At 41.9% G+C, this 23,228-nt stretch overlaps 1 protein-coding gene across 1 annotated transcript; it reads right to left on the reverse strand.

Moving 5' to 3' along the window:
- Positions 1 to 737: 737 nt before the first annotated feature.
- LOC309708517 (high affinity choline transporter 1-like) lies at positions 738 to 20,694 on the reverse strand. Its single transcript, XM_082536627.1, has 9 exons — positions 20,421 to 20,694; positions 14,227 to 14,429; positions 13,980 to 14,093; positions 12,706 to 12,861; positions 9,052 to 9,200; positions 5,548 to 5,691; positions 5,237 to 5,390; positions 4,890 to 5,107; positions 738 to 3,716 (listed from the first exon to the last, which is right to left on the reverse strand). The coding sequence occupies exons 2-9, from the start codon at positions 14,408 to 14,410 to the stop codon at positions 3,174 to 3,176; spliced, it is 1,662 nt and encodes a 553-aa protein (XP_082392753.1). The 5' UTR covers positions 14,411 to 14,429; positions 20,421 to 20,694; the 3' UTR covers positions 738 to 3,173.
- Positions 20,695 to 23,228: the final 2,534 nt, after the last annotated feature.

Below are 23,228 nucleotides of genomic sequence, written 5' to 3' on the forward strand. Positions count from 1 at the left end.
GCAGAGATTCAGCAAGTTGCTGGTTTTGGTCCATATTTACACGATAGCATCACACATGGCATGTTAGACACTGCTGCTGAAACAAGGCTGCTTTGATCACCACAAGGCACAGTTTCAGCCATATTATTATGTTCATAAAACAATTATGAAATAAAGCATAAGAACAGGGAAATTTAAATCCGTTATAATTTTTTTTTTTAAAAAAGCAACTGAAATCTACAAAACTGAGTCCCCCATTCCAAACAATCCAGATTATATTGTCAAGTATGAAAAGAGGACTGGAGTCAAATTCAATCTAAGTCTCAGAGACAGAAATTCTTTGACAAAACAACTGAAAAATATAAGAGCTGTTCATTTTCTAATATTGAGGCACAACTTCTGAAATTGTGAGATAACATAGCATGTTTGGGTTGTAACTGTGCGAGCAGTTCAGGGAAGACATTCAGAGTAATGGCTCTGAATGGTTGGACAGAATTCATGGTATACAAACTCTTATTAAGAGTCACAGTGAACATCTACACACATGCACTCATGTTTTTTTTAACTGTGGACCTGTTGTATTCTGATTTTACCGCCTGTGTGCTTTCACATCATTAAATAGTGCAGTTGTCTAAATGTTTGCAAAATCTAAGTGATATTTACTTGCTGGGAGGGCTTAACCGTTCAGGACATGTGTTGGAGAGCGGCATATGTGTGTGTGTGTGTTGCTTCTGGCACAAAGACGATTCAGACAGTAATTTGGTTTCATCCTTTATTCTGACAGAACATCAGCCCATGGGGATTTACATTAACTGATGACAAAGTAGGACCTTGCCAAATGGCAAGAAGAGAACAGTCTTCACAAAAGTTCAGTATACAAACAACTCAGTAAATGACATGCATGATAGTATAAAACCAAATACATGTTTAGGGGACAAAATACAATATAGAACTCACACTGTAATACAAACACCACTGTCCAGCACTTTTAGAGCTGTTTGACCAACACGCAACTGAAATGAAAGCCACGACAAACGTACGCAGCATTTTTAAAACGTTCTTTTTGTAAGGCTGTGCCACCCTTCACTGGACCGGAGACAGCCTCCCGAGGACGGCTGCTGAGTTTCCTTTCAGATCACGTCATGTGGACGTAATCTGAGGCTGTCGGGACAGGAGTGCTCATGTAGGCACGTACAGTTTCTCCACACGTGTTCACAATCACTGCTCTCGAAAGTTCATCAACACCTGTTGAAATTCTATATTTATATTCATGTTCTGCAAAATCAAAGGTGAATTTATATATTATTTTGCTAACTTGAGATAAAGTTTTCTACTCTGCACCTAAGCGAACAACTGATAAAAAATAGAAAGTGTAGAAATACAAATTATGATCAGAATTTACAGCACAAGAGTAATAATACAAGTAGGAATCACAATCGCACGTATAAAAAGACACATGCATCATATCCTGCATGTCCTTATCTGTCTTTGCTTTTTTTCTTCTTTCTGACGGCTCGTTCACATTCACACTGTTGGATAGAAGCCAAAAAATGTAACGTTTTGTATACTTGAAAAACAACAATACCACTATGAGCTATAAGAGCAGTGACTAGCGTATATGAAAGTTTTAGTCTGTGAATTACACAATCAACAATTTAGTAAAACAGGTTTCCAGTGACATTAAAGGCAACAGCATGGCAGAGGAAGGCTTCCTGCTACTACCAGGCATCTAGTGCACATAAAACACACAACAAAAAACATTACACAGTCTTAAAAATCAAATCATCAATAAAAGGGAGTAGAATTTGCACTGCTGTAAAACTTTCAATTCTCTGAATGTTAGCTGCAAACATTTGCACTGCCTCAGAGAAAAAATGATCCCACAGTAAACTACAGCTTTGCATACAGTTACAAAAAAACGACAGTACGTTAAAAACAAAAAAAGAGAAAGGCACTTCTCCCGTACTCTTGGAGAAAAAATAAAAACGTGAGAAAGAGGAATGAGCGAGGAGGAAAACGAGGGAGATGTTTGGCGACTTCTCTGCGCAGTCGTGGAATAAACTGCTACACTCAGTTATTTTGTGAAATGCATTTGAGCGAAGCGGGTGTACAGTTTCATCTCCCCCTGCTTTTCTTTACAGCAAAACTCATCATTCAGCAGACAAGGAGGGGGGAGGAAAAAATGGGACGTTTAAAAAGCACGAGATAGTGCTGGTGTCACTTCCATCAGTGTTTCTGTTGCCATTTCATGAGTTTTATTATTTCTCAGCACCTCCAGCATTGCACTGCAGCCGAGCTTATCAGCTGACTTAAAATTAACCTAACTAGCAAGATGAGGAGAGTTGCTGTTGCTGCATTATTGGACTTGAGGCAGCCTTAGTGAATAAAGGAAGGAGATGATGATGAAATGAACTGTCTAAACATCTTTCTCATATGAAGCCGTGCAAAACGTTCACTCGTTCTTTGTTCTCAGGGTGACACTTCTTTGTTCTATGTGAAAGAGCCGCGTCCTGCTGACAATCAGAGGAAAGGTAGCGGCACCCGCTGCACAGCGCTGCGATGCAGATCATATGACTATGTGAAATGTTAATAAATAACAACATACTATTTGTGTGTTGTTATAATCGTCAACGTCCTGGAGGACTGATTATTCCTTTTGTGCAAAGTCTCTTTTTTGTGCAAGTGTCTTTTTACCACAGTGCTGGTGGTCATTAGGAAAGGAAAATTCAGGTCTGGGCAGCAGCTCAACCTGTCAAAGTGTGCTTGTGAAAGTGAACTACTGTAAGCTTGTAGCAAAAAAGAAAAAATGAAATGGTTTTAATGAACTGTATGTAATTTGTTTCCATTTTAAGTAATGACTAATGATTTAAATAGAATGCAGCACAAACTGCAACATTTTATTCTGGGTCTGTGTGAATGTTATTATTGTGGCTATTTATACGACACAGGCTTATGGCTTTTAGCCAGGGAGCCTATTTTTTTTTTACTGTATTTTCTTTAGAAGACAACAGCTCATAGGTCGGGTACCAGAGAGCTCAGCTCATATCTGCTGCTGTTGTGTCAGCAGTGCTGTACAAACTGTAAAAAGCATCCAGCCTTTGCTGCTGTTCCCCCTCTGTGAAATCGTGCCCAGCCGGCAGACAAACATGCCTCCAGCCGGCGCCCACCCTTTCTCCCCCTTGTTGTGAGACTTCTCAGCAGCTGGTGGTGTCCAGCAGCTGCTTGGCCACGGCAGCCTCTTCCTTTTCTGAGTTGGTCCTCTTAACGTGTGCGACCTTGGATGTTGCTCTCTGCCTGCGTTTGACATTAAACACATCCCACTTCTCCGGCAGCAGGCCCTTGTTGAAAATGATGGACGCCAACAATGAAACAAGGAGAATAGACATTAGAGAGATGAGCATGATGGCGGTACGGAAGGGAAAGTACTGGGTTAGCTTTCCCTCCTTGTCCAGCCGGCAGCCGGGGAACTGGATGGCTGGTGGGAGGCCAATGAGGGGCTCGCCGCTCAGGATCCTCATGACGAGCCCCATTATGTAGCCCACGATGGCGCCGTAACCGTTGGAGACCTTGAAGAAGAGGATGCAGACCAGCTGAGGGAACATTATGGTGTAGGACATGTCCACGCCGACAAGCCAGAACACCAGGACGCTACTGTCCAGGAAGGTGAGGCCGGTGCCAGCCAGACCCACGACCACCACGGAGATACGGATGACCCACTGCATCTCACAGTCTGAAGCCTGAAGGAGCAGAGGAAATGACAAGACAGACAAACAGAGTTAAATAATACATTACATAAACATGCAGCTTGTTGAGCCCTCCAAGGTGAAGAGATGCTGTATATCTAAGCCACTGTGCGAGACGCCAGCAGTGAACAGTCTCACTGTAGGAAACACTGGGTGTAGTTGAAATAATGAAACAGGTCGTTGCTTTCAAATAATTCTTTCTGCACAGTTAAGAACTTTTTTTCATGCTGTCTGTTTCTTTAAATGTTAATGTAAATGAAATGATTATTACAGCTTAAGCACAGATATCCTGCATAAATGGCTGCACATTGTGTGTCATGTCTTTTAAAAGGAAATTGATGATTAATCCTGGTGAATCATCATTTGTATCTCCACAGTATGCCAGAAAATTAAATCTCTTATGAAGTGAAATTGCCACCGGCACATGAAAAACAATGTTTTACGTCAACCAGTAACAGTGTTTTATCTACGCTGACCGTTATGGTGATGACAGTTCAAAATGGGGGGATGTTTTTAACATCTGAGAAGCATAAATGACGACAGTTTGCTGAATTAAAGTCGGCAAATTCAGCAAAACCAAAAGATGGTGAGCACTACAGCTGCTGATCTATGACTAACAAGATGGCATTGTCAGTTGAATTAACGAAGCCTCCTTATTGGATGATTCATCAGCATTACCGCAGTTGTCCATACCACTGGGATGATTCATTTAGGAACAAAGTGTTCTTGAGCAGCAGACGCTGACACGCCTTTTCTGGAAGATCATATTTGATCCCTAATGGAACTTTTCCTTCACATAAACAAAAATGGCATTGCATTACACCTGAAGGTGGCAGCACAATGGACCTTCAGACCAGGATCAAGTAGTAATAGGACACTGCAAACTGGTGCTGTGGTGTCGTCTCACAGTAAGAAGGTTCTAAGTTTAAATATCCCCACCACCTCTGTGCAAGGGTGAGGTTTCCTGCATAGTACAAAACCACATGCTTGTTTGGTAAACCGTCCACGGTTGATATGATGCTACGATGGCTCCATTTGCAATGACCTGGAGTTAAGATAGGTAGTTAAAAGAAAAGGATGCACAGACATTATAATGCTGCCTCAATGCAACAGAGCAGAACACACTGCTGCTTTTACAATCCGATTAGTGCTGCTAAAAACACTCACCTGCTTCCTGATGATGTTCTTGTAGATATTTGAGGAGAACAACGAGGCAGAGGATAGCAGGGCCGAGTCCATGGAGGACATGACAGCGGCAGCTACAGCCCCAATGCCAATGACAGAGACGTAGGGGGGTGTGAGGTACTGCAGAGCGATGGGGAGGATGGATCCTGCCTGGTCGCGCTCGTACGGGGTGGGCAATCCATAAGAGGTTGAGTTCCAATCTAGCAGGAAGCAGGCGAGATCAAATTTCCACATTAAGGGGATGGACACAATCATATCAGTAAGAAATATGTGCTAAGGCGAAAAGCTGATGAAGGAATTTTCCACAGGTGCAAGTTTAGAGGCTTTACCTGTAGATGCAGCCACGGCCCCGATCAGGACTGAGGGGATACCGAGCACCAGGCAGCAGGCCGAAGAGGCGAAGCAGGTCACTTGAGCCTGGGTGTAAGATGAGGAGGACAGGATCCTTTGGTAGAACGCCTGGTAGGCCAAACCGCCCAGAGCCTGGCACAAACACACACACAGTTCAGACACGATGACAGGAATCGGCTTGGAGTGTGAAACAGGACAAGATCAATCCTGCAGTGAAGCCACTGCTGTTATTCTTGGCCAAGTTTAAACAATGTTGAGTACCATTTCCACGTGTGGCATTCACACTCACCAGCAGCATGAAATCATCGAACCACTTGCCAGCCTCATCGAGCTCCACGGTGCCGACCCAAGGAGCCTGGAAAGTTGCGTTGTATGCAGTCAGCGAGATGTCCACAGAGTGAGGGTTGGTCATCATGAAAGGGACGCACACCCACTGTTTACACAAGCAAGAACACAGATGATCTGATTATTAGCTCAGCAGGGGATATTTTTCATCAGACACTGAGGACGTCAACACTTTTTATTGACTGTTTTTATTCTGAGTGAAATACAGTCAACTAAAAACAGTCAATTCATTTGCTGTTCTGGACATTCTTAATCACATAAAATCTTCTCTGTCTGCAGACTTAAATGGTTTAACGTCTAAGTCAACACAGACCCTGGATACTGTAGCTCCTGTGAAAACTAAGGTCTCTAATCAGAAGTATTTGACTCTGTGGTATAATTCTCAAACACGTACCCTAAAGCAGATGACTCGTAATCTGGAGAGGAAATGGCGTGTCACAAATTTAGAGGATCATCATTTAGCCTGGAGAAAAAGTTTGCTGCTTTATAAGAAAGCCAGAACATCTTATTATTCATCACTGATTGAAGAAAATAAGAACAACCCCAGGTTTCTCTTCAGCACTGTAGCCAGGCTGACAAAAAGTCAGAGCTCTTTTGAGCCAACCATCCCTTTAACGTTAACTAGTAATGACTTCATGAACTTCTTCACAAATAAAATTTTTATCATTAGAGAAAAAATTACCAGTAACCATCCCACAGATGTAATATCATCTACAGCTACTGTTAGTACCATTGATGTTAAGTTAGACTCTTTTTCTCCAATTGATCTTTCTGAGTTAACTTCAATAATTACTTCCTCCAAACCTTCAACGTGTCTTTTAGACCCCATTCCTACAAAACTGCTCAAAGAAGTCCTGCCATTAATTAATTCTTCGATCTTAAATATGATCAACCTATCTCTAATAATCGGCTATGTACCACAGGCCTTCAAGCTGGCTGTAGTTAAACCTTTACTCAAAAAGCCATCTCTAGACCCAGCAGTCTTAGCTAATTATAGGCCAATCTCCAACCTTCCTTTCATATCAAAAATCCTTGAAAGAGTAGTTGTCAAACAGCTAACAGATCATCTGCAGAGGAATGGCTTATTTGAAGAGTTTCAGTCAGGTTTCAGAGCTCATCACAGCACAGAAACAGCTTTAGTGAAGGTTACAAATGATCTTCTTATGGCCTCTGACAGTGGACTCATCTCTGTGCTTGTCCTGCTAGACCTTAGTGCAGCATTCGATACTGTCGACCATAATATCCTATTAGAGCGATTAGAACATGCTGTAGGTATTACAGGTACTGCACTGCAGTGGTTTGTATCATATCTATCTAATAGACTCCAATTTGTTCATGTAAATGGAGAGTCCTCTTCACACACTGAGGTTAATTATGGAGTTCCACAGGGTTCAGTGCTAGGACCAATTCTGTTTACATTATACATGCTTCCCTTAGGCAGCATCATTAGAAGACATAGCATACATTTTCACTGCTATGCCGATGACACCCAGCTCTATCTGTCCATGAAGCCAGATAACACACACCAATTAGTTAAACTGCAGGAATGTCTTAAAGACATAAAGACCTGGATGGCCGCTAACTTTCTGCTTCTTAATTCAGATAAAACTGAGGTTATTGTACTCAGCCCTGAAAATCTTAGAAATATGGTATCTAACCAGATTCTTACTCTGGATGGCATTACCTTGGCCTCCAGTAACACTGTGAGGAACCTTGGAGTCATTTTTGACCAGGACATGTCCTTCAACGCACATATTAAACAAATATGTAAGACTGCTTTCTTCCATTTGTGCAACATCTCTAAAATTAGAAATATCCTGTCTCAGAGTGACGCTGAAAAACTAGTTCATGCATTTATTACTTCCAGGCTGGACTACTGTAATTCATTATTATCAGGATGTCCAAAAAACTCACTGAAAAGCCTTCAGCTAATCCAAAATGCTGCAGCAAGAGTCCTGACAGGGACTAGAAAGAGAGAGCAGATTTCTCCTGTTTTGGCTTCCCTTCATTGGCTTCCTGTTAAATCCAGAATTGAATTCAAAATCCTGCTCCTCACATACAAGGTCTTAAATAATCAGGCCCCATCTTATCTTAATGACCTTGTAGTACCATATCACCCTTTTAGAGCACTTCGCTCTCGCTCTGCAGGCCTACTTGTTGTTCCTAGAGTATTTAAAAGTAGAATGGGAGGCAGAGCCTTCAGTTTTCAGGCCCCTCTTCTGTGGAACCAGCTTCCAGTTTGGATTCGGGAGACAGACACTATCTCTACTTTCAAGATTAGGCTTAAAACTTTCCTTTTTGCTAAAGCATATAGTTAGGGCTGGACCAGGTGATCCTGAATCCTCCCTTAGTTATGCTGCAATAGACGTAGGCTGCCGGGGGATTCCCATGATGCATTGAGTTTTTCCTTTCCAGTCACCTTTCTCACTCACTATGTATTAATAGACTTCTCTGCATTGAATCATATCTGTTATTAACCTCTGTCTCTCTTCCACAGCATGTCTTTTATCCTGTCTTCCTTCTCTCACCCCAACCGGTCACAGCAGATGGCCGCCCCTCCCTGAGCCTGGTTCTGCCGGAGGTTTCTTCCTGTTAAAAGGGAGTTTTTCCTTCCCACTGTCGCCAAAGTGCTTGCTCATAGGGGGTCATATGATTGTTGGGTTTTTCTCTGTATCTATGAAGCGCCTTGAGGCGACTTTTGTTGTGATTTGGCGCTATATAAATAAAATTGAATTGAATTGAATTGAAAGACCCGAAGTTCTTTGTAGAATGGAAAATTCTGTAACCTCTGAAAACACCACCGGCAGCAGAAGATTATGTGATATTAAGATCAAAGAACAGATATTAAATGGCTCATGACGGAAGCCTACTCATCAGTTTCTAAACTTTTAAGCTTAATCAGCATTTAGGGGAAAGGTTTCAGGTCCATTTTTTGCTCATTTCCAGCTGTAGAATTGCTCGACTAACAACTAGCATGCTGGTGCCACGAGGGCTGCCAGTTGTCCTTAAGTTGCCGTTGAACAAATGTGGAGATCTACCATTGCAAAGGTAGAGAATAACAACTTTTGGGGGTGTGACGTGGAGTCTTAGCGTGCAGACAGAGCCTTGACAAACATGGGGCTTCCCAACGGTGGTACATGAACGCGCCTACATAGCAGCCTTTTAGCAGTTGACAGCTGTAACATCAACAATCTTATTTGCTTATGTGGATGGCAGCCATTTTGAAAACTGAGTGATGGAAATTTCAAATAAGCTACTGAAACCAGAGCCTGGTTTAATAGCACCAGTTTGCATTGTTAATAAGCTACCTGTTGACTCTATATTGAAATCTTATCCTTCTATATTCTTTCATGCAGCAGAGCGAGTAACCTGATAGGATACATGCTTAAATAATATTTGTCTCTCAGCGGGAGCCCCTGCGTTGCCATATCAGTAGACGGTTACGCACCAAGCTGATGAAGATGAGGATCAGCTGGATGACGTCTGTGTAAGCCACAGAGTAGAGCCCCCCCAGCAGTGTGTAGATTATGGCCACCACTGAGGAGATGATGATGGAGTAGACATAGGGCAGGTCCAGGATCACGCTCATGGTTCCACCTGGAACAACAGAGCAGAGCGATGAGCATCGGAGGACTGACGGACACTCGGGTGCAGATGAGTGTATCTATGTTTACATGCAGCTTCTCACTTTCGTTGTTTAATTAGATGGTTTTAGGTTCTCAGTCTCTCTTTAAATACGCTCTCTCACACACCACATCCACTCTTATTTTAAGTTCTAATGAGAAACATTGTCTGGTTATACTGTTCACATATAGAGATGCAGTATTAACACATTACTCATAAGAGCAACATTACATGTGTAGCCGTTTAACTCAGTTACGCTTAAGCATGGGTGACTTTGGTTTAAACCTTATGTTAAGCAACGCTACAACATAAAAGTGATGATGACAAAACTAACAAAAACCATAGAGGAACACAAAAGAAAGCAGCCTATTGATTGTGACTCCACTATGTTCAGGTTCACCCTCTTGTTTGGGCGAGTTAGCACCCTTTGTAATATTGATGTTTCATTTAAAAGAAAAACATTAAAGACAGAGGTGTGGAGAAGTGTGTTCTAGTGTGAAACAAGTGTAAAAAAAAGGAATGAAACAAGTACATTTAAATAGGTGAGTAAAAAAAAAAAGAGAGAGATCTTGTTACTCAAACAAGACAAGCAAAAACATCACTACCTTCACCGTCTCCTCTGCCACATTGCCAGGGTCCCCCCAGCCGCAGCCTGCAGCCACACCACAACAATGCCCTTAAACAGAGAAGTGTCAGATCGGCACCATCCACCCCGCTGACCTTTCACCCCACCCACATTACAGCTACCTGACCACCCCTTCTTTACCACCCCGTCTCAACTTCCCCACTAGCTTTGCATCATTATGAACTGAGACATGAACGCTTTAGATTGACCTTTAACCCTGTTTGTGTATTTTATTGTAATATGATCCATTTCTCTGACTTTATCAGGTTCTTATTGGAAAATGTAAACGACTGGACTAGGTGTCAACTATCTAAGACCTTGTGGCCCTGCAAAGGAAGGTTTGTTATACAGGTGTTCATTTTATTTTGCACTTAGGCTTCATTTAACGTTTTAGCATTAACTCTGAAACTGTCTGACACTTCTGTGATGGGTGGGACATGATGCAGCACAGTCACTGCATCGTAAATAATTCCTGGATGGCCTGTTTTCCAGATATAGTATCAGAGCTCTTATGCGTTCTGTGCTGAACTGTGCCTTTCCCCTCAATGCTAAATTTAGGAATAGGAAAGGTGGAATGAGAACCAGGGGCCTCTGGGGCTTAATGAACAGCACCAGGGATGGACAGGGGCAAAGAGCATCCCAAACACCCCCCAGGTTGTTATTAGATCCTTGTCCCACTTACAAACCTCAAACATGTGTGCATGCACACACGCACACACGCACACACGCACACACACACACAGGCACCCCCCCCCCCTTCCAAACTGTCCTGTTCCACATTTCTTCTTGGCAGAAATTGGACCGTGACAGTGCCGTTGATACTCCACTGCTAAGTGACAGCACATCGAAAGCATTTTTTTTTAGTTAAGTACCCACCCACACACACACACACACACACACGCACGCACGCACGCACGCACGCACGCACGCACGCACGCACGCACGCACACACAAAGAGGCACACGCTCAAGCATAAAGCAGCTCGGTTTATGCTATACATACACACATACAGTCACTCAGCAACATCGCCCTCAGCAATATCAGGTGTTTGTGTGTGCGCATGTGATGCGTGCACATCAGGGAGGTTTGCATAACATTTCCAAAAAAACACTGGTGGACGTTGTTACACTGACATGTTAAGGAGGGGTGTCCCCTGATTCTATATCAGTTTGTAGGTTTGAAAAAAAAAAAGAGTCCCAGGAGCATTCCCGCCTCCCCACCAGTCCTTTTATGGAGCACTGGCACAGCTTAAAGTGACTCAAACAAATCTCATTAGATTTCACTGCTTCTCTTTAAATCTTTAAACTACACACAGGCATTAAACTTTAATTCAGCATGTAACATTTACCCGTTAGTAACAACTGGCACAAACTTTGGAAAATGTCTCTAATGAAACAGCAATCTGATTGGAATAATTGATCACCTTTCACAATCAAAAGGCTGCTCGATGTCTAACCCCCTTTTCAAATAACACTGGAAAAGAAAACAACATTAAAAAACACAAAGGAAAACATTATACACACACAAAGGCGCGCAAACACGCACACACTTTTGCCTCTTCGCAAACACCCATGCACATACACACTTGCGTTCACCATCTCAGCACGTACCACACACACATACACACGACACCATCAAAACAGTGTTAACAATGTTACCAAACAAGCAGGTTAAATAAGTCACACCATTCCCATTACTTTACGAACATTTCAAAGTAAATTCAATCCATCATCAAACCTTGTATGTGAACTTTTACTCTTTAAAAACAAACAAACAAACAAAGAGACCCTACCAGCAGGAGTGGTGAGATTTTAGATCATATGACTGATAGAAATAGAATTGTTACCTAAACATGAGTGATAATACAAAGATCCACATTAATCTTCAAATAAGTCAGGTGAACACTATGTAACAACAATAACCCAGAGCTGCAATTATTTTTAGTCACTCATCCTCATTGTGCCTATAATAAGGGACAACATTTGTCTTTGCAGAGCCGCTAGGATGACCTCACAGCCGTGCACGAGAGCAGCGTACTTGGTTCGCTCTACATCGTTTCGTTTTTTTCGTCTTTTTGACACGGACTATTAGCAACACTGGTGTTTACATTTTTTAGGCTATTAATCCTTCATTTTAGACAAGGCTTTATTTACAGCCAGCAATCAGGATGTTTACAAATGTTGCTAGCAGATACCTGTTGTAGCTAATTATTCAAGCTAAACGAGTTAGTCTGACTTTAAACTGAGTTGTATAGCTAACTAGATTATAACTAGCATGCATGCTGGTGCTAAAGTAGCATAAATAAACTGAGAAATGCTCTGTTCAGATCTTGCAGGGTATAAATAGCTGGTCCTTCTAAAAAAGGAATAGTTGTTTTAAAAATGCAAAGCTTATCAACTTGTTTTTTTGAGATGCTAACGTATCGTCTTCTGTTAACTTTAAAACAATTGCGAACCTCAAAATCGATCCAAGAGCAGGACAAAGTGATAAGATTACTCTACCCAAAGTAGTGTACCTTATAATTCTATTGTTTGTGTGTTTTTTGTGTTTTTCACCCATTCTTTAAACTTCTTTAAGCTACGTTAACAGCTGGTGAAGAAGTTACAAGCCAGCGACTGTTTACAAAGTTGGCTGTTCACTGACAACTTTTGTTTGCAGTTTTCTTATAGCATTGTTTTCTTCACCTGCTTCCTTCCTCTGAATTATTTACAGCATTCAAGCTGTTTGCCAAAAAAGCATCCACTATCAGTATCCTGCTGTTTTTTCTTTTTTTACCATATACTCTATTGGTTGCACAATTATGTGCGTACACATTATGTTGCCAGACCTTTTATAAAGTGTGAAGTAACTTACCCAGGCTGACAAGTGTGCGTGCCACCCACAGCACGTCTGCAACCAGTGCAGGAAAGATCAGTGCACTTGCAAGGACATTCCCATACTTCTTTTGGAAAGGATCCATCATTGTCACATACTTGTTCTCTCTCATTGGCTTGGCAAAGAAAAAGCCACCTGCAGGAGGAGGAAAGGGATTTAGCAACACATCTGATTACCTCCTTGAAAATGTTGTCAAGTTTAGGATACATCGTTTACATATATCTTTCATTAACGAGAGAGAAAGGAAGCGATTTAGTGGCCGAGTGAAAGAATGAACGCTTTTGAACAATAGAAAAAAACAAGTTCTCCCTCCAGATAGCATAATAAACACCTTCAGACAAACCCATGGGGCCATAAGGCCAACAATGAGGCATGTTGTATTTCCTGATAAGAGGCTCCAGTTCACATTACTCTCACGATCTGTGGGCTATTGTGAAAGAGGTGCCCGAGTGCCGATGACTGAACATGTCACAAATGTTTATGGATGCCGGATGCCCTGCTGAGTTTGTCAATTTGGTGAATTCACAAGAAGGCAACCCAAGCTTAGGGGTAAACTCATCTGTTTGCACCTGTTGCCTCCAGTTAAAATCCTAAACTGATTTACTACAGTACTATTTTTAACACGAGCAACACTTTTATTGGTGCAGTCAAACGGGGTCTGCGGGAAAGGGAGTTGCACGGACGGCGGTCAGTAACACTTCTGCTGCAGACAGACACTCATTTTATTAATGCATTTTACACACTATGGATAACTTAAGGTGATTATGGTTAAAATACTAAACCTATAGCTGCTCACATCTCTATCATATTTCCATAGTTCTCTCATAGATTTCAGTTTAGACTGACTTCCTCTAACAATAGCACCTCTCGTACCCAAAGGTCATTGTACCACAGGACCTTCATTAGCTCCTCCTGGGTGTAAAATGAAGCATACAAATGTTGAACTTTCTTCTTCCAAACACTGGAGGGGGCTAAGCTGTGTTGTTAGGCTCATTAAAGCTGACATCAACTTTTTGTTTCTATTTAAAAGTCCACCCCTGGAATGTGAGGATAACAAGCACCAATCCGACCTGCACAGTTGCATCCAATCAAATGAAGCCTGAACTAAAATCATGTAAAAAATACCTGCATGACCAAACGGACACGCTTCTATTCTAATCGACCCAGAGCGTGCTTTGAGTGCTTTGTACTTGCATTGCACACGTCCTGCTGTGGCTCTCTTTGTTCTTGTTTCATAAGTGGGTTCCACTCACCTAAGAAGAAGGTCAGGACATAGGGCACAGGCATGAGTGCCCAAACTGCGCCTAGTGTTGGGTTGTATGTTGCTTCAGCTATACCCAGGATGAAGCCTCCACCAACCCATGTAGCTGCGGACGAAGAAAAACAACTCACTTGTCTTATTCATGTACCACTTTCAAAGATCAAAATTTAGTGCACTATACAAAAGACTCAGTGTATATATATTAGTGTATATATATTCACACCATCTGACTGCCTTACCAGTAAGTGTGAAGATACCAACTAGTAAGTTGATATTGCGTCCAGCCAGTAGAGTTATCTCCATGCCGTCTCCTGTGCATTTTTTCTCCTCCTTTTTGGAACGCAAGGATGCCCAGATGCCCGTGCCCAAGATGAGCAGGTAAAACAGCGCCATCACCACCAGGCCTGGTATATTGAGAGCCATCTTGAACTACTTTTGTGTCCTGTAGAGAGACATCAGAGGCTGGTGAAAAACTGAGTCGCCAACTGCTTCAAAAGGAAACATGCAGATGCTGCTTGCAGGTCTTTTAATTGTAAAATACAAATAAATCACATCTAATTCTCTTTTTTGTATAAATAAATATTTGCAGGACTGTAGCGCAAGGAAGATGGGGGAGGAGCCACGTTTGCATACATTTAAAAGTCACCTGAGAAGAATCTGATAAAAACGTGCATTCATAATGTGCAGGAAGAAATTAAGCACAATGAAAAGAAAACAGAAGGATATGTTTGTATTAATGAAACCTGAGCAAAGTGCAAAGAAACTATATGCCTCTTTAAAAAAGCAAAAAAAGGTTAGAGTTTAAAAAACCCCCAAAAACATAAGAAAGGAGCAGTAGCATCTGAGGGCCTGGGTCTTGGTGCAAAAGGGGGGGGGGGGGGGGGGGGGGGGGTAATAAGAGGCAAGGGGCATGAAGGATGAAGAGTCAAAGAGGTGAAAGGGGTCTCACCATAACACTCGGCAGCACTGATGAAGATGGTGGACAGATGTTGTCCCCCGTCTTCAGTGGTTGAGTAGCCTGAATTTCAGCCCCAAACATTGGGAAGTGAACACATCTGAGAGCCACATTAATACGTGTGTGTGTGTGTGTGTGTGTGTGTGCAGTTACTGTGAGAGGGCATTGCACCGAAGCCTTCTTTGAAAAAAATTAAAAACGGACTCTCACTCATAGACGCGCTAAAGTTTTATTATTGAACACATCACAGTAAAGCAGTAATGTTTCTTATTATAAACCAACTCCTTTATTTTAAACACAGCCAGTTCATTGGTTAAAAGTTTTTCATTCATAAATAATTGGTTTAAAAAAAAAAGAAGCCTACATACACACATGAGAGAATATGTAAGAGGAAAAAAAAAGAATTTTGGTGCGAGTTAAAGCTGAAAAAATAATTTCTTTTAGGAAAATGTGTTTACATGGAAGCATGGAAGGAATGAGCGAGGTGGAGACGGGCTGTGCGGGCTACTGGCTCGCTGCCAGAGTCCACTAAAGCCTCAAAAGCACACTGACACAGCCCATGTGTTTTATTCCTCCTGTTGTTCGAGTGTGCGCGTTTGTACACACTGTTATTGCCTATATATAGCAAACATAGCTGGGTTCAAACTGCATCATTGCTACATTAAAGTGCTCATATTTTCTATGCAAAGCTGTAAAGGTTTAAAGAGAACAGAGGGCTGCAAACACAACCCTGAATAATCTGAGTCGGTGGCTCTGTACTGTGTGAGGAACACCAGGCTAGAAATACAACTCTTTCTGGCAAAACAAATGTCTTATGAGTTCTTATGAGGGGCCGTACAAGCCAAAATTCATTCTTTCACTCTCACACACATACATTCTTCTTTCACACACATATACTTTCACTCTCGATAAGTGTACACAAAGAGTTGAGCGCGCATGGGCAGGAATGTTGAGAGCGCAAATACAAAAACTGAGCGAGAGGGGCTGCTATTGTGTGTGTGTGTCTGTGTGGATAATAGCAAAAACTGAAATACATTTTTTGCACGCAGCAATGAATTTTGTTCACTCAAATTCAGCTTTTCTTCGCTCAATATAAATTTCTGCTCAAAATGCAACACTTGCACCTGCAAATATTTTTTTTATGTGCGCTCAGAATAGTGGCACAAAAATAACGCCATAAAAGACTGCCCCACGCCAGTCGAACTCCGTGTAGCTACATGGCTTGTTGAAGCTACCCGGGTGTTAGCTGGTCTAAAAAGTTCCCTCATCTCACTTTCCACCGTGCTGTGGGTAACACTGGGTGCAGTTGAGCCCGTCCCATCTCAATCAAGTGACGAGGACAACGATGTGACCGTTTCAGGAGATGATAAAATATTTCTTAACACCCTGATAGCTTGCTGAAGAACTCGAGTTTCTTCTCCCCCCTCCATGCTGTCAGACACTTGAAAGTGACCCGCGCGTGCTTCTCAGCCAATCACAGCGGTACAGACACCCAGCCTTCCGTTTCCATTAAACTCCTTCTGTTTCCACTATACTCTTTCATTCACATACATTATTCTCTTGCATACATATATTTTCTTCAGACATGTATGCATTCTCTTCTTACATACATATATTATTTGTGAGATAAAATGCATATTGAATGCATGTAAATGAGAGCAAAATGTAGGAATGCATAAATGAAAATGCATGTATGTTAGAGTGCAAATTTGTAAATATGTACATTAAAATACATGTATAAGAGAGCACAATATTGCAATGTGTGTGTTAAATATGTGTAAACATGAGAATAAAAATATCTAAATATAAAAATTAAAATAAAACTATGTGAGAGTGAAAGTATATGTGTGTGAATGAAGAATGTATGTGTGTGAGAGTGAAAGAATGAAGTTTGGCTTGTACGGCCCCTCATATTGTATGACTAACATTCAGCATGCAATAAACCTAAAACATCTGCACCATAACTAGTGAAGTTTGTTTGTAGGTACTGAGCAGCATCTCAATTTGCTTAGAATTCTGTCCTTGGACATGTATGGGGTTTTATATGACTGTTTTCATATTGGGTGAAATGGAATTTGGGAAGATTTATACTAGTTAATCCTTTTCCTTAAAAAGCCAATTTTAACTGACCAGACTATTTTCTCAACCGGCTCTTTTCCTCTCAATCAGAGCATGCAAGACATTTCACAGACCGGTTAGAGGTTTGGAGTCCCTCTTTCCGAATATATGTTTACTGACCTACTTTAGAGTTGAAAAGCATCCCAGTATGTCTGCCTTGCTTACTACACAGACTTTCGTTGCCCTCTGAATATCGTGCCCCTACGGACTTGGCCAGTGACGTGGATCGTCTGCCTTTTCTTAGCAAGACCGGCCACTCTCATGTTACAGACCTCTCTGGTCCAAATGCAAAAGCAAAAATTCATTATTTCACATATTTACACTTTTCACATTGACATAATTCACTCTGTTTCCTTTTTTTGTTCACTGTTGAAAGCATGGACACAACACCAGCTGACTTTAGCTCGTATTTGATCCTGGATCACACTAAAATGATGTCCAACTGAAAGGATGCCAAGATATGTGTGCTGTAGGCAACTCCCAACCAGGCAACTAAACTCTATTAAGTAAGAGGCAACAAAAAACCAGCTGGCTTTCTTTTAATAACTCCTGACAGGTCAGCTTACGCAGCACACAGTCACATGCATTTCTTTCATTTTGCTGTCATAATATGTAACTAAAGCTCTAATAATAGCTGCTGAGCAGCATCCACTGCCCATATGTCGGATGCTACTTGCATGTTTAGGGTCTGTATCCATACATGGACCAATAGATACTGTTGGTCTGCAATTCATTTGCTGGCTTAATTTAACTTCACATTAACTTGACATGTGTTCCCAGTCCGCTTTGCTTAAGCAGTGGACTTGGAGCATGGTTTAAGTGCAATGCGCCACTTTTGGTGCAAAGAGGGACTACTTATTCCTATTTGTACATCTTCCAGGAGCTCTGGAGTGAAGTAATAGCTGTCTAATAGTTGGAAATGCAAAACTATTCCAACCACAGCAATTCCCTTCAAACAAGCTGTAGGGAATTGTTGCATTTCCTTGCACTGAAGTCCAAGCTCACGAAAGCCTGGACTTTAGAGTACCTACTCTGCAGAAGATAAAGTAAAAACCTCTAAAACTTTTAGGAACCACATTGGTCCTTAGATCCTCTGGTGCAGATAAAGAAAAAAAAAAGTGGTACCACCTCCAACGATTACTAGAACCAGGAAATTAGCATTGTTGCCCCACAGCCAGAAGGTCCTGAGTTCAATTCCACCATCAGGCCAGGGACTTTCTGTGTGGACTTTGTGTTCTCCTCGTGTTTGTGTGGGTTCTCTCCGGGTACTACTGCTTCCTCCCATAGTGGGGACTAAATTGCCCATGAGTGTGAATGGTTGTTTTTTTTAATGTGGCAGACTGGTGATCTGTCCAGGGTGCACCCTGCCTCTCACTCCCTGCCACCCTGAAAAGGATAAGCGGAAGAGAATGGATGGATGAACTTAGAAAAATAAAAATTAAATATTAAATCCTTCAGACTGCAAACTGGTCTCTCTGTCACTATTATCGTATTACATAGGCTAAACATTCATTTATCATTGGCTTGAATACTTTCAAGGCAAGGTCTATAGAGAAGCCTATTACTTTCATGCCTCATTGAGAAATCACTCTAATGACCCTTTTCACACAATGAACGGCATTCATCATTTTATATCGGCATCGAGCCCTTCTGCTATAAATGTCACGTCAGCAGGCTGCCGACTCATCACTGGTAATTTTCCATTACTGTTGCTACCTGGTCTAAGTGTGAATACAGCGCAGACATGAGTGTTACTGTAAGGTGACCTTGAGGGTCTGAAAGGCGCCTATAAATAAAATGTATTATTATTATTATTATTATTATTATTATTATTATTATTATTATTATTATTAGGGCCTGTAGCTGTCAGTGCAGTGTATCTATACACACATTAATCTGTTATTAGTTTACATACAACACAATCACATCTTCAAAGTTGGATATACTTTGTAGTCGTGTTTTCTCTTCTTTATGGTGCAAACCAAAAGCAGAAAAGAAATCCACTTACAAGTCACCAAAAATTCCCATTTGATTAGTGTCAGCTTACAGAAATACAGAAAGAAGCGTTAAACAGATGAACTGCTGTGCTGCTGAACAGCCGTTTGATATGTCAACACTCATTTTTCCAAGCAAACAGCAACCAAACCTGAAAAACCTGTTGCGTTTTAAAAACACAAATTTCCGTTCAACGTTATTTTATGTCTCATTTCAACTAAATTAAAATGACACAACTTTTTAAATTTAGTTGTCACACAGCAGAAAACAACAACAACAAACATTTAACACTCACAGCAGATTTACTGCAGGTCGGGCATCTCACGATACATCAGCGCTTTGCCGTGAGCTAAATGCAGCGGGTTCAGCTGACACAGAGCAGACCTGTTGCTGCCTTTTTTTTCTTTCTGTTTTTATGTTTTGTTTGGGGTTTTTTTTTGGTCCAACATTGTTTTACATTCTCATGTGCAGACGCCTGTCACAGTGGCATTTTTCGCATGCCTCCGCCTTCCGTCCCCATGGCAGACACCAATACACGCATCTAATTTGTCAGCCTCTTAGTACTTTTCCGTCACACTGGCTCTCCAGCGCGCTCTGGGTTTGCAGCCTTTCGCTCCTACGTCCCCACCCCCGTGTGACTTTGTGATGCTGAGCGAGAGAGTGCTTACGGATATTACCGGCGTAAAATTATTTATCTTAAAGGCGGATACAGCGCTTAGAATGCAGCTGCAAAGTAATATCAGAACACAGACGTGGCATGAGGCTCAAGAGTCAATCCAGCGAGGACAACTTTGACTGAGATAATTAGGAACAACTTGGATGATTAAAGGCTTAGAGGAAGAGAAGACAGGGAAGACCAAATAAGTAAAATTGCACGTAATGCGGACTGCCTATTAAAGCAGCCCACACACATCGTTATTACAGTATAAATCCCCATAACACTTTCTTCTATGAAACACCACATCAGCATTAAAAATTAATTCAAAGTCATCACACTCTGACACTACACTAGAACCGGGCATCGTTCCAGTTTCTGCCACTTCTCTATTTCGCGATCAAACACACTAGAAAATTGCAGCTTAGAGATATGCTTCATCAGTCACACAAAACAAACCAGAGAGCCAATTTGGCTCTGCAGCGGAGGTCCTCGGTGCTATTTCTAGGCACCGGCATGCACTCCACTAAGTGTGCCCCAACTTGACTGAGTTTGAACAACTTTACAAACAGTCTGCACGTGGACTGGACACGGACACAATAACATGTGGAATTTTAGGTGATGTCAAAAAGTCTTCAGAAAGTAACACAAGGTGGCAACAAAGAAAAATAAAATACACATGCGAGCATATTCAGTGACTGAATACATACCTGAAGTGCACAGTACGACTCAGTTATAGTGATGAAGAGGGAACAGAGGCGTTTCTCACAGACCAGGTGTTAAACTCAGTCCAGGATGACACTAGTCCACAGTGCTGAGGGAATGAGAGACTACCAGAAAATGTAACGAAAGTTCTTTTAAATGAAAGTAAACAAAAATCTATCTGAAAAAAAGAAGCTGAGAAGAAAGAGGTGAGTCAGAGATGATGTTCAAAGAGAGGCTAGGGCCACCGCAGAAGGATGGAAGTCTAGAATCAGCAGCCAGACTTCCCCTGATTTTAAAGCTCACGGGGTGGGAGGGGTTAGGCACAACACACAGGAGAGGGAAGCTGCCGCTAGTGCTACCTGATTGGCGACTTGGCCCCCTGGTTCTGTCTGCAGCCAATTAGTAGTGCTCAGAATCTAGGGGCAGAGCAGACCCCTCCTTAGCTTTGGCCCACATGAGGATGGTTTTGGGTGTGGGTTGGCACTGCCACATCCAGATGCTCATTATGGCTTATTAACCCCCCCCCCCCCCCCCCACACACACACACCCCCCTTTACCCCTCACTGACTACCCCCCCCAACCCTTCTCAAAAACTTTATCATCTCCCATCCACTTCTCCTTTTCTGTCTCTAACTGTATCTGTCTGCCACCTACCTGCAGCCAAGGCAGCTGTGCACCCAGCCTGATGGATGCAGTACCAGGATCCTCTCTGTCCTTCAACATGAAGACAAATATAACCTCTGTCTGTGTGCTGTTTTTCCCTCTCTCTTTGGTTTCATTGGTGTGCTAATGTGTGCCCAGTACTTTTATAAAGTAGTGCTTGTTCTGTCCCATATGTTTTAGTTTATCAAGTAATTAGTAAAAAAAAATGCTGGTGTGTTTTCAGACTGCTTTCACATATTCTCACATCAGTGGTGGAAGCAGAAACGATTTCACATTCAATAAACCTGATATATGTCTGGATTCTTGTCATGTTTTACAGCAGGGGTGGTGGAACTCCAGGCCTCAAGGGCCGGTGTCCTGCAGGTTTTAGATGTGTCCTCGATCCAACACAGCTGACTCAAATGGCTAAATTACGTCCTCAACATGTCTTAAAGTTCTCCAGAGGCCTGGTAATGAACTAACTGTTTGATTCAGATGTGTTGACCCAGGGTGAGATCTAAAACTTGCAGGACACCAGCCCTTAAGGCCTGGAGTTCCCCACCCCTGTTTTACAGGAACTCTGCAGAAAGGGTGATGGCAGCTAGTCATCGTTCTCCAGAGTAAACAAATATATTATGTGGAAACCTCCCTCACATGAATATGAACTTTTTAAAATCACAACTGTGCCATTACAGCCTAATTCAGATGTCTGTATGAGCATAGATTGTTAAACTACAAAATAGCATCATTTTTTCACACCCAATGAAAAGAGAAAAAAAAAACCTTCCTCATTGAGGAAGCGAAAAAAGAAATCTCATTTTTTACTACAGGACGTTTCAGTAAAACTACGTTTTTTGTCCTTCTTTGCTTTGTCACTCTTGGATTCAAATCAACAAAGACCAGCTGTACATGTTTGCGGTGACACTGTGCCTTTACGAGTCTTCCCCCTTCCATCCTGGAAGTTCAGTAACTCTTTGAATGTGTCGCTGCATGCAAATGCACAGTCACCATGCCTTACATGCCGGTTTAGATCAGACTTGACTGATCCCCCACAGGGCAAATTAAAATTTTCCCCTGGCTCAAGGAAGGAAAGAGACGGAGAGAACACTGTATGCACCCACCACTTAAATATGACATGCAGCAGTAATATACACATAGTTTGTAGATTATTGTGAATGAAACTTAATACACTGTTTCTGATCACAAAGACTTTGCACTTCAGACTCATTTAAACCCTTTTCATTCACAATCGAGATCCAGAATCAACAGATCTGTTGCTCGAATTTTATTTTGTAAGATTTATTTTCTGCTTTTTAGGCCCTTATTTAACATGATAGTGTAGAACAGATATGAGGGTGGGGGTAGAGAGCCAGAGTGGATGAATGACACAGCAAATGTCCTGAGGCAGACTCAAACACAGGCTGCTATAGTTCACACCAAAACTTTGCATTTATTTTTAACATTCAGTTCTTGCTAACCAGGTAGCCACAGCTCTTCTTGTCCTGTGTTTTCCTACTGGCAGGTATAACACAGGGTGCTGTTGTCCTGTCCTGGAGTCTTTAGCACCTAACTCTGCCATCTCAGACCACAGCTGGACATGGTAATACTCGTGCTCTGGAGTGCATACACCACCTTCTGCTCAGTTACAAATCCATTTTTTGTAGAGTGTAAAATCACAGTATTGGTATACACTCACTCTCTTAACCTTTAATTTATAGATCTTCACTTCTGTGGGCCTGAAGTGATCGTCCATCCATCTATGATCTAACAGATGTCCTTTTCCAGTTCCTCCTTCGGGATTCCCAGGCCAGATGAGATTATGAGATATTTTTTTTGGTCAAGGCCTGACCTCCGCTTGCTTTCAAGCTTCCCTTGAGACTGGATCTGGGGTTGTCACTTTCCAGTAAGGGTATCCAGCACTAGGGATGGGTACCGGTATCCGGTGCCATTATGGCACGGTTCTGACATAAACGGTAGTAACCAGACCGAAAAGCAGCGCACATTTTGGTGCTTTTTTTTTCCTGAGATGTCGTACACTTTGGATTCTAGCCAATCATTTTACCTTTGCAAGTGTAGTAGGCGGGCCCAGGTATGTACGTTCTTTTAGAGCAGAGCTACAGATTAAAAATGCCCAAGGCGAAGTGGTCAAAAGTCTAGCTGTACTTCACAGC

Source organism: Aulonocara stuartgranti (assembly GCF_965226115.1).
Source record: "Aulonocara stuartgranti genome assembly, chromosome: 6".
Classification (NCBI taxonomy): Eukaryota; Metazoa; Chordata; class Actinopteri; order Cichliformes; family Cichlidae; genus Aulonocara; species Aulonocara stuartgranti.